Source organism: Marmota flaviventris, chromosome 6 (assembly GCF_047511675.1).
Source record: "Marmota flaviventris isolate mMarFla1 chromosome 6, mMarFla1.hap1, whole genome shotgun sequence".
NCBI classification, from domain to species: domain Eukaryota; kingdom Metazoa; phylum Chordata; class Mammalia; order Rodentia; family Sciuridae; genus Marmota; species Marmota flaviventris.
The window spans coordinates 112019746-112032171 of record NC_092503.1 but is presented as its reverse complement, the minus strand read 5'-3'; the positions used below and the strand labels follow the sequence as shown (position 1 = coordinate 112032171).

Genomic DNA, 12426 nt, shown 5'->3' with positions numbered 1-12426 from the left:
ATAAAAATGCCATACGCTATCGCTTCCAAATAAAAGCTAAATATTACAGAAACCTCACAGTGTTGGAAAAAGCAAGTATAATTTAAAATATAGTCACTCCTTCCTATCAGGGTAAGCCATTTTCTGTCTGAATTTCCTCCATGCTCAGTGTTATCGGGTAGGTTCTACAGGAGAGTTCAACTCAAAATTGAGATCAACAGCAAATGCTACAGATCTGTTTGGGAAATGTGGCTCATCAGCACTGCTAAAGCTATAACCCTCGCTCTTTAGCTTCACTTTTCCCATGCCCCACCCCTCCCCAAACTCCCTTCCATTTCTACTCCCTTCAAGTGACAACTGTACTTCTACCTGAATTCAAACAATATGATATACTCAGTCAAAAGATGAGCATTCATAGGGACAGGTTGGGGCTCACTGTCGCAAGCACCACAATAATAAACATAGGTGTTTGCCTTCACTTTCATTGGGAGTTTAAGCAAAGGACTAAGAAGGGAAATTCTGGTGCCTGATGTCAGGGAGAGTTTTTGTTTGGCAAACTCATCTCATTTGGAAACTGACCAAATTTTAAAAGAAAAATATATTTTACTAGTACTGGAATAAAGGAGAGGGCACTTTTGATTTTTTCTCTGATGGACCGAGGATAGGTAGCTAAAGCAACAATAGGGAGTAGCAGATGAGAAGGAAACAGGCCAGGGCCATTGCAATAAACTGGACACACACAGTGGATTCCTAAGTAATTCCCCCACCCTAGGGAAAGCAAAAGCTCCCAAGCCTTACAAACACCAATATTCTACCTCTCCAGGCGTAACAAAGAATCTGCAGGTAAAGAAGCCAAGTGCTACACCAAGGTAAGAAAGGGCAGCAGCCATTCAGATAAGCCCTGCCCGCCCTTACTGCATTCGGAGAAAGCCTGAGACAACTGACCTCCTAACCAATTTAAACTGAACCATAAGCTTGCCCTAGACCTGAACCAAGGAACTGCTACAGACCTGGGATAGCCAGGAGAGCCCCTTGGCTCAGCATGCAGCAGAGAACATGTACTGGTCCACTGCTTCATGTCAACTGTCCCTTTTTTTAAAGGAAGGGGTGTTCATGCCAGTCCCAGAAGTATAGAGTGATTAAACAGCAGCAGCAGCCGGGGAGGGTATGACACGTGAACACACCATGTGTCATTCCACTCTTCAGCTGCTATCCCCTGAAAAAGGAAGTTTCCGAGTTTTAACTCTTGAAGGTTACTTCCCTTGTGGACTTTACCTCCCACGTCAGAACCAATCCCATCCAAAAGCTGCCAGCCCAGGAGCCCTCTTCATGTGCTCTGTTCAGAGTTGCTCACCTTGGGAATGTTCTGGTGCTGCTAAGAGGCCCTGGTTAGTAGAGGACTCACCTAATGGGACCAAAGACACAGCTGTTCTCCTGGCTGGATGATCAATCCCCACCCCCTCCTTTCCTCAACTCAGATCCCTCTATATTCAGAAGCAACTGATGAAAGAATCTTCATAGAAGTTACTCCTTTTGTTTTATGAAAGGAGGGGATTTCTAAATGCATTCAAAAGAAAGTGACTACAAACATTATGACAGAACATGAATCACCTGGCATCTTCCGCTGTAGCCCCAGTGAGGCAAACCTAGTAATCTGTTCCTGCAGTAGCCTTATTTCCTATGAGGGGAAAGATGTGTGGACACCAATGGATTAAAATCAAAGCAGTCTTTATCCATGCCTCTCAATCAAGGGAATATCTGTGGTCTGCCTTCATCCTTGTTGTTGGACTGCACCTGAGCTTGGAGTTGTGTTTCTGAGATTCTTGCATTGCCCTGCACTGTTCTTTGAGTGTAAAAAAGAATGTAGGCCTGGGTTTTGCACACTTCCTCGACACTGCATACATTCAGCTTTGAGTCATTGCAGTGGACCCAAAAACCTAGGAAACCAAAGGAGAGAAAAAGAAAATGACTTCCTAATTCACATTTCCAGTCAGCAGCAAACCAGGAGATGAAGAAAGGAACAGAGGAGTTCTAATTAGAGCCACCCTTGGATTACTGTTGATGCAGGAAGGACGAGTGAATGAAACCAGGGTTCTCTGTAACTGTTGGTCTACCAAAACTAACCATGAATACTGCATACAGTATTCACTGACTGTCGTTTTTGTCATCAGCTTACTCAGGCTTTTTCCTTGGCCATTAGAACATTCCACAAAGATAGCCAAGATCCTGAGGACTAAGTATTTGGACAAGGAGGAGAAAAATGAAAATAGGAGTGATAAAGGAAAATTAGAAGGATAAGTTATTTGTTCACAGCCTCTGGGTGCCCCAGGTGCTGAGGGGTTCAAAACTGGGGCACTGCTGAAAACGTATCTGCACCCCATATGCCTCAATATGGTAGTTGGGAAGCTCTGCCCTGGGCAACAAGCTCCTTTGGAGAAGCCCTTGCATCCCCACTCTTCCCAGAGTAAGGGAAGTAATAAGAACACAGAAAGTGCTCAGGAATGTCCTCAGCTTTATTTTGAGTGAAGCTAGTGAGATTCATAATATCTCCACAAAATCACAGAGGTACTATAGTTTCTGCATAACCAAGAAGGAAACTGAGGTCTGCAGAAGTATCATTACCACAGCAATAGTAATACTATCAATAACCAATAGTACTGATAATACTGTGATAGATTGAGCCAGTATTATATACTAGGCACTGATCTAAGCACTTTTACATGTGTCAGTTCCTTTTAATTTTTAAATCAACTTATAATGTTACTTAGTATATATCAAAAATTTGAATCTTTCATATTTCTTTTCACTGAATTTTAACATATATGGTTTCCCCATAGGTGACCTGTGGGATGGAAATAAAAGGAAGGCAATAAATTGTGGACACACCAACCCTTTTCCGTGTCCCCCACCCCACAGAGTAAAGCGCACGCACCTCCCTCTGTGTTGTAGCAATAGGCTGTGTAGTGTCCTGAGCCAAACCCTTTCCCGTGATGCATGACCACTGCGGAGAGATCATAGGCAAAGGTCTCTTTGTCAAGAGAGGAGAGCATGTCCCTGCAGCAGTAAGGTTCCATGGTTAATACCTGGTCAAAGACGACATGGACCCCAATCTTCTCTCGATGGTTACGGCCAGACCACCTAGAACACGGACATAAACATCTTACTAGTGAAAACTGCCACATGTGCTCATAGATAGCCTTAAGCAAAACAGGGAAGTGAGAAAACTTAAGCTTCTGCCTTTGGTTTTCCCATCAATAAAATGTAATAACCAATGTCCACATACATTTTCTGTGACTGTTCCACAAAGTACTCTGAACCTAGAAATTCCTAAACAAGCATTTCAGGCAACAATCTTTACAATTTACTACCTGCCCTTCTTTTCACAGATGATTTTATGTAACTTCATCCTGAAGATGAATCTACAGTGAGTCCAAGCAAGGCTAGAAAATCTTCAGGCACAGATATATCTGGTGCAGGCTAGACAGTTAAACAGGGCCAAGAGCAGAAGCCCAGTCCTGCTGGGTTCCAAATTCAGTTGGCCTTCCTGTATGTAAACCACTGAATCTCCATGGAAAGCTCAAGGTCTCAAGAGAATAAACTTTCCCTCCCGACACCAAAGCAGATAGACGTCTGCCCTCTCCAAGCCTTTGAGGCAGCTATTCCCACAGCTCACAACCATCTGGGACTCCCAGAGCAAGCTCACCTGAATCTTTTAAGGTGCAGCCGGAGGACCTGAGGTAGTCTGTAGATCATTAACTGCTTTCTAGCTTCACTCAGAACAAGGGGTTTGGGGTTGGACTTGCGTCGTTTGCCTATATGGTTTGGGAAGGTATAAGACATAGGTTGTAAGGAGTCTCATTCTTTCCTAGCTATGGCAGAGACGATGACTTGCCATTCAGTATGCATTCTCCTTAGTATTTGACCCCCAGTTTTATTTGGGGCAGCAATGTGATGCTCTGTAAGACTGCACTTCCCAGCTTCTCATGTCTGCATGGTGTGGCTCTGGAACTGCTGAGATGAAAGGAGTGACTGTGGCACTCTGGGAAGGCTGCTTAAGGGGGGCTGACTCAGTTGCAGGGTCATCCCTTTGTCCTTCCTATGGTTTTCTAGAACTCCTCTGGGACCACGACCTTGAAGATGGAAGTCTTGCACTAGGATAGTATACCAGGAGGGAGAAGCTTGGGTTCCTGATGACCATGCAGTCACCATGCCAGCCCCTGAATGTCCTTCAGACTTCTTTTATTAAAAAAAAAAAAAGTAAAATTTTATTTCATTTAAGTCATTTTTATTTGAGTTGACTGTTACAAGCAACTAAAACAAATTGGTATGGGTTCAGGATAGCACACTCTAGATGTCATGAATTCATTGATGGAATATAATGGACAGTCACTGCAATAGCATGTACATAGGGTTGAATATGCCAGGGTTTTATACACTTATAACTTAAATTATGATGCACTATAACTTTAAAAAGCTTTTTATTTTCATAAAATAAGCCTAACTCAATTTTCTGCTTACAGCTAGTTGTAGGCTAAATGAATTAAAAATTATTTAAAACTCTGAATCTCCGTTTCCTCACCAGTAAAATGGGGACTAATGCATATAATTGAGGATTAGGAAAAAGATAAATGTATAAGATTACTGAAGGACAAATATTTAAACATTTTTTCAGTATGATTTGTGGCATATACAAATATTCAAAAAATAAACTTTGCTGTTTCAATTTTTTATGCTGTGCCTAGTTTTGAAACATGGTTCTAGGATAAGGCATACTACTAGGCATGCAAGACAAGGCTGATAAGCCAGCCAAGTTCATCCAATCCAAAGTAGAACCAGACTTTCGCTTTGTTTCTAAAACTACTGAATTGTGGGGAAAATGCATTTCTAAAATTTTAGCAAATAATCAATGGAAATAAAGTTCTCTTAATTTCCAACAGAAGCCTTCTCTATAACCATTTACTGACAGAGAGGCAAATGGGTGGGATTACAAAATTAGTGGTCCGCTGAGGTGCCTGCTAATTTTCTCTGAGCTGTTGCTCTCATGGTCTCAGTATATGAAGAGCTGGGCATCTGATTCCAAGTCCAGTCTGTAGGACTTGTGAAAGGCAGCCAAGCACAGCCTGATGACGTATCACAGCTTTCTGTGACAATAGGATATGGACGTGTAGCTGCTCAAAATAGACTGCATCAAAATGAGCATGCCGCAGAAGCTTTTATCAAGGCATGCAGTCATGACACACAGGGGCAGGAACAGAAGAAGCCTTCAAAGAGGGGCCTGGCCCTATTTTCCATTCCTGTTCACAACATTTTTGAAAATTATTGCAGCTCTGCTTGGGAACCTGGCAGTGACTGCCACCCTCAGCAGAGGGAGTATGTGAGCTAAGATGAAGACAATGTAGAATCCGGCTTTGTTTCCCTAAAATGAAATTCACAAAGAAAAAGAAATTACTGATTCAATTAAGATTGATCAGTGCTGTCTCTGTTTGATTAAGGTGGCCACACAAAGAGGTAGAAGACTGACAATTCTGGAACTTCACAACCAACAGATCAATGCATCTATCCCTTCACTGGTTTTCCTCCCCTGCCAGCATTTGTACCTGCCTAGAGAAATCCTGGTAAATGGCACCTCTGGCAAGCAAAAGAACAATCCTTTCTTGAAAAAAAAAAAAAAAAAGCTTTATCTATCACGTCCACAAAGATGGAGTTAAAGCTGTTAATATCCTTTTGTTTCTTACAAGCAGAAAGCTTTATGAAACATGAAAAAAAAAAAAAACAGGAACTGCTTTAATTAAACAATTTAACTCACCTGCCTCTCATCTGCCTCTGTATCCAAAATGAAATGGGATAGGTGGATTTACAGTTAGCCAAGTATATGTCCAATTTTAAAATGGCAAAATTATATCTAGCATGATTTTTTTTTTTTTTTTAGTGGAACTGCAAATTGAACCCAGGGTCACTTTACCACCTTTTTAAAATTTTGAGACAGGGTCTCTCTCACTAAGTTGCTGAGGTGTCAAACTTGCAGTCCTCCTGACTCAGCCTCCCAAGTTACTGGGAGGTATGGACCACCATGCCCAGCTGCCACAACTTACTGTTTTAAAAAACCATGTGCATAATACATTAAGAAGTACTACCGGTGGGGTGAGGTGGTGCATGCCTGTAATCCCAGTGGCTCAGGAGGCTGGGGCAGGAAAATGGCAAGTTTGAAGCCAGCCTCAGCAACTTAGTGAGGCCCTAAGCAACTCAGAGAGACCCTGTCTGAATAAAATATAAAAAAGGGCCGGGGATGTAGCTCAGTGGCTAAGTGCCCCTGGGTTCAATCATCTCTGGTACCAAAAAAAAAAGAACTACCATAAGATTTTTTTTTTTGGCAGTTCTGGGGGGGTGCAGCTCAGTGATAGAATGCTTGCCTAGCATGCATGAAGCCCTGGGTTCAATCCCTAGCACTGCAAAAATAACTCTAATAATTTTTCCCCAAAATTTATAGTCTGAACTGAATTATATGGCTGCAAATTGATTTCTAGGTCTTTGAACAATCCATTACGTGTGTGTGTGTGTGTATGTGCGCGCGCGCTTTGAACCCAGGGTGCTTAACCACATCCCCAACCCTTTTTTATATTTTATTTATAGACAGGGTCTCGCTAAGTTGCTGAGGCTGGCTTTGAACTTGAAATCCTCCTGCCTCAGCCTCCCTAGCTGCTGGGATTACAGGCTTGTGGCACTGTGCCCAGCCTACTTTAATATTTTAGTTTCTAAATCTTTATATGCCATAAAAACCAAACCTGAGCTTCCTCATATTTGCTCTGCATTTCCTCTCACATGATGGGTTAACAGAAGCATTAAGTGCTACAAAAGATCCTGCATTAGATATCAATGTAACTATATGGAAGGAGTCACAATTTCAATTTAAAACAACACTATAGAAAAACTTGACCTCAAGATCATCCCTGAAATGTGAACCTTTCAAGTATGTGAAGGAAAAAAACATACAGAAAACATCCATGAAGCTGACAATGAACACCTCAAGACTTGCTGTCTTGGTCCCACTATACCAATCTTTAGCATCACTTCTGACTTTAAATCTACCAAATTCAGTACAAGAACATGATTTTCTGAGACCCCAACCCTCAAACAGGCTATGCTGCCTGAATTTAGACTAAAAAAGAATTGTCAGGCTCCACATTCATGAACTTAAACACTATGAAGCTAAGTAGTATCATTCTCAGTAACATTCTACTTCAGGAACCACTTTCAAATACCTCCCAGGATAACAACTAATGACAATCAGGATGGGCCTTTGTTTTTAATACACAAAGTCCATATTGCTTATTTTTAGAAAATGGGAGTAAAGTATCTTTAGAAGATGAATTCAAACCACTCAATATCATTGGTGTTACTCTACACTAAAGGGACAAAAGAAGCACCTTAAATTGACATTCCAGTCCCAACCTCCTCTACCCCCATCATTTCTCTACTTAGTACTCACTGTTACACTGGTCACAAGCGTAGATTCTCCCTTCCAGGGCCTCTGTCTCAGTGAACTTGGCCAGCATCTCAGTAAGCAGGCACTCTGTCTGATTCAAAGGAACAAACCCCTTTTCTATGCAATGATAGCGTTCAGGGAATTCCAGGGACAGATCCCAAAAGGGTTCAATAGTATTTGATTTGTAATTGCAAGATATACATGTGACCTAGAAGGAAAAGATTCATTTGCAGATTATATAATTTTCTACCTTTCCACACACATTTTTGCTTGATTTAAACAAATAACTTTATCAAAGCTAAGTATATAATTTTCAAAATAATAAAACTTTAAAAGAATTGGAGCATATTATATCGGTGTGCATTTCTAGCTATGTGATACTAGTTACACACTGGAAAACCACAGAACACAGTGATTATACCTACTGCTTTCTCTCTTCATCTTCATCAAAGTATGATGCACCATGGAATGCTGCAGCAATATAGACTGCAAATTATACTGAAGGCATTCAAGGAATCAGTCTGAGATGGATGATTTACAGGTCACTGTCTACTTCATTCACCCTCAAATTCCTCCTCCCAACTTGAAGCCAACTTGGCCTCTCTTTTTACTCTTGTTAACTGAAGCTCCCCTACATTGATTCTCTGTCTGCAGAGCCTCAAAGTACTGTGACTAGAATTCCTCTCCCACTATAACTTTACCATTTGCACTTTACATGCTCAAAAAAAGCATCAATAAACTTTCTCTTTTCATCCCACTCATCAGTCCTTCAGTTCACTACAGGTTAACCTGAATCTCTTACATTGCCCACCTCCTTTCTTTTATCTATAAAAAGTCTGTCTGCATATTCTCACAAGACCTTATCCATGAATCTACACGACTAAAGATCCAGGAATGAAATGAAAAGTAAAGGCGAACAGAAAAGAGGCTTTTTTAAAAGCCTTTAGGATGCTCCCAGCCACCTCTCTTCCTTGTAGGTTAAGATGCTCTTTAAACCAGAATGGAACTAGAGTTCTAGGCAAACTCTGTTCAGTCCCCTAAAAATGATCACAGCATGGGACACCAACAGTGGGTATTTAATTGTAACAATGACTGTATGACCAATATCTTCATTAGCAGGTAAAGCCATTCACAGAAAATAAAGTGGTATGGCCTGGCTGGAAAGAGTGGGCAAGTTTACTCACAAGGCCATCAAAGTGTACAATACAACAACAGATACAATGGCAAAATGCATAATCACAACAAATGTTGGCTATCCTAATTAGCCCAGGAATCTGGGGAGGCATTCACAGGACACTCAAACTACAACAGCCGCCTCCCACCTCCCTCCATGGTGCTTGCTGGGCGGAGTCGGGGGTGAACCACACCTACCTGACTGAGCAGCTGACCGTGAAATATGGTGTTAACCACTTTTAAGACCTGTTTGGTGAGCTTCCTCTGGGAGAAGGGGATGAGGATCCGGCGCGTGGTGCCCTCTGACTCGAGTTCCTGCTGTACTTTGTGCAGCAGCTCGCAGAGAAATTCCTGCGCGTCCTGCTGGTCGTAGCCGCGGAAGGCGGGGATCAGGCTCCACACGGAGTGAAGCATGGCAAAGGGTGACACTAGTGCCCACTTCCCGGACCACATGACTCGGAAGAGGGTGTGCAGTTCGTGGCAAAGGGAAATGTGCTTCGAGCTGGGCTCCTTGTTCTGGATGAGCTCCATGCTTCTGCTGATGGAGGCCCCACCGTTCCAGCAGAGGCCTTCCCGCTCGCACGCCTGGGCTCGGTCGCTCCTCGCCGACAACTCGGTGGCAGAGCTGCTGGCCGGCCTGCCAGAGAGCGGAGCCTTGCCGTTCGTGGCTTGGGGAAACAGGTGCTCTGTGGTGGATGGGTCAAGGTTCAGGAAACACTCTCGGAACTTCTGCAGGTGGCTGAGCACCTGGAGGATGGAGTTCATGTAGCAGGTGTTGCCCAGGTTGCGCAGGCCCGTCACGCCGGGGGCCACCGCCGGCTGGCGGCGCGGCTTGAGCGCAGAAGCGCCCGGCATCTGGCGGGAGGCGGAGAGCGCGGCCGAGCGCGCGGCGGAAGGGCCCGCGCGGCGGGGCGCGTGCAGGAGCAGGCGCGCGCTCTTGCGCGGAGGGGCGCTGGCCAGCTCCTCCAGCAGCCGCCGCTTTACCTCGCGCCGCCTTTGCCGCGCCGCTTCCTTCTTGAGCTCCAGCGCCTCCTCCTGCCGCCGCTGCTCCAGTTTCGCCCGGCCCCGAGAGCTCTTCTCGAACCACAGCCTCAGTGTCTTGGCCAGCAAGCGTTGGCGCCGGTACCACAGAGCCGTGAGCATCTGCGGCTGTCCCTGAGGAGCACGCTGCGGCTGGACCACGTCCTCGCCCGAAGCCATGGACCGCAGTGTCCGCCCACGTCTCACTGGCTGGTCCTGCTTCTGGCCCCGCACCGCCACGAGGGAGCTTCTCAGCAGCTTCAGGTCCCCCTCCGGGTTATCATTGAGCACATAGTCCTTGCACAAGTAGCAGAACACGTAGAGATCCCGGACTTCCATGGCTAGTGGGTGTCCAGTGTCTTCAAAGTGTTTCAGTGCGTGGTCCTCAATGTAGCGGCCGCAGGCCACGTGGGAACACTTGAGGCAAGCCCACACCGACTCGGTGGTGGCGCACTCCAGGCAGCACCACTTCTGAGGGTTCAGGATGGAGTGGTCCTGGGCGAGCCGCAACCGTCCTACATGTTTGCATCTATCCATGTCTTAGAGCAGTCGCCACCCTCTCAACCTGGCAAAAAGCCCCAAAAAGGGAAGGGGAAAAAAGAACTTTCAGCAAAATGTTTTCCTAGAGAAAGGCTTGCGAATGGCATTTCAACCCAAGATGTGCTAGTTTTCAATTCAAAACTGGTTCCTTTTAAAATTGAAACTTGTTATACCGAATTTCAAATACCAGTGAGAGAGATGAAGAGCCTCAAACAAAATGGCAATCTCGGGTTGATTTTAATGTATTTCAAAGCAGAGATAGTCTTGCACAAAGTATCATTTTTTATGCTACCTAAGGAGGAAGACCTCGAGCCTCAAGTAACATTTTACATGTTTCTTTTTCAAAATAACATTAACATCTTGTGGAAGGGGTGGGGAAACTTTCATTCTCACTCAAAGGACAGGTATGTAAAGAATTTGATAAATCTGATTTGGGACAAAAGGTTGAGTGACTACTGAAATATTACTTAACCCAACTACAATTTTAAAAGCAACAAATCTGCTAGAGATGAAAATGATTTTTAAAATGGTGGTACTGGTCGCGGTGTCACTGGCCTATAATCCCTGTGACTTAGGAGGCTGAGACAGGAGAATACATACCAAGTTTGGGGCAGCCTCAGTAACTTATGGAGACTCTGTCCTAAAATAAAAAGGACTGTGGATGTAGCTCAGTGGTAAAGCACCCTGGATTTAATCCCTTGTACCAAAACAAAACAAACAAAAAATAACACACTGAACACTTTTTTCTATGTAATACTGCTTTTTCAGTATTGTTCATAAGAGAAGCCTAGTAGTAGGCAATTTCTCCAAAGGAAAGAAGCTGGATGACTATTTTAAAAAAAAAAGGTTATTCTTTGGAATCTTGAAGCCTCCACCCACCACCTGCAACCCATACCAGCGTTTAAAATTCCCTGAAAGCAATCCTCTTATAAAATGAATAGCCTTCATCTCCATTTCTTTTCTACTTCTTGTTTCTGTGAGCAACAGTTCCAGATTATGAGGTCAACCCAGAGAAGTCTAAATTCAGTGTACTAAGTAGTTCCTTTAGTTTTCCAGATATCCTTTTGGCCTAGTTCAGTTGCCAAAACCCACACATACACATATACATACATACATACATACATGTGTATGTGTGTGTATAAATATACATATACTGATGTATATACATATACATATACACATACATACACAGACTGCAGGACCAAATTATAGGTCCTTCCTTTTTTTTTTTTGTACTTGGGATTGAATTCAGGGGAACTTGAGCCACATCCCCAGCCCTTTTTATATATATATATATATTTATCTAGAGACAGGGTCTCACTGAGTTGCTTAGAGCCTGGTGAATTCACTGAGGCTGACTTTGAACGTGGGATCCTCCTGCCTCAGCCTCCCAAGCCACTAAGATTACAGGCGTGTGCCAGCCAGTCCTTCCCTTCCCTTCAAAATGGCAGAGGCCAGCTGCCCATATAAGAAACCCTCATCATGTATAACTAAAAAAAAAATTTTTTTTTTTTTAAAAGAAACCCTTGCCAGATGCAATGGTGTTCACCCATAATCCCAGCAGTTTGGGAGGATGCTACAGGAGGATCATGAGTTCAAAGCCAGCCTCAGCAAAAGCGAAGTGCTAAAATACAAAATGTGGCTCAGTGATTGAGTGTCCCAGAGTTCAATCCCTGGCACCAATAAACACATAAATAAATAAATTGGATACACATGATGGTCTCTCAACCAATTATCAGGGACACAAAAGATGTCAGTAAGGAAGGACTGAAGGGAGATGGGAGAAATATCAAGAGTCAGGAAATTCCCAAGTTTATCACTACTTTTTAAAATGTCGTCCCTGAATCACCTACCAGCATCAGAATTCCCTAGGCTTCTTCCTGGTTACTACTCTAGACTTAATGAATCTGTCTGGAGAGGAGACTAAAATCTCCATATTAAACAAGCTCTACTGATGAATCTTTTGCACATTAAAATCAAAGAACCACTACACTAATCCAATCAGTTATATAGGGAGGGAAAATTCACAGAAATCAAATTTTAATTCTCAGATTCTTCACTCAGACCAACATCATCCAAAAGAACTTTATATAGTAATGAAATATTCTCCTTCGTGCTGTCCATTACTGTAGTAACTAGTCACAAAATTACCAAGCATTTGAAATGTGGCTAGTGAGACTGAGGGACTGCAGTTTTAATTTTAGTTAATTTAAATTTAAATAGTTACACAC

The 12426-nt window shown here is 43.3% G+C and overlaps 1 protein-coding gene across 17 annotated transcripts in view; it reads right to left on the bottom strand.

Annotated features, from left to right (window-relative positions):
* Positions 1-562: 562 nt before the first annotated feature.
* Positions 563-12426, bottom strand: part of Usp49 (ubiquitin specific peptidase 49) — an 82635-nt gene continuing 70771 nt past the window's right edge. For 14 of the 17 annotated variants that reach the window (XM_027950400.2, XM_027950398.2, XM_071613398.1 and 11 more), the window contains 5 exons: positions 8834-10220; positions 7466-7670; positions 3683-3791; positions 2912-3117; positions 563-1916 (listed from right to left, as the gene is read on the bottom strand). In XM_027950400.2, coding sequence (XP_027806201.1) covers positions 1726-1916; positions 2912-3117; positions 3683-3791; positions 7466-7670; positions 8834-10192 — 2070 coding nt within the window. In that variant the 5' untranslated portion in view covers positions 10193-10220 and the 3' untranslated portion in view covers positions 563-1725. The other 3 variants (XM_071613404.1, XM_071613406.1, XM_071613405.1) reach the window with 3 other exon arrangements.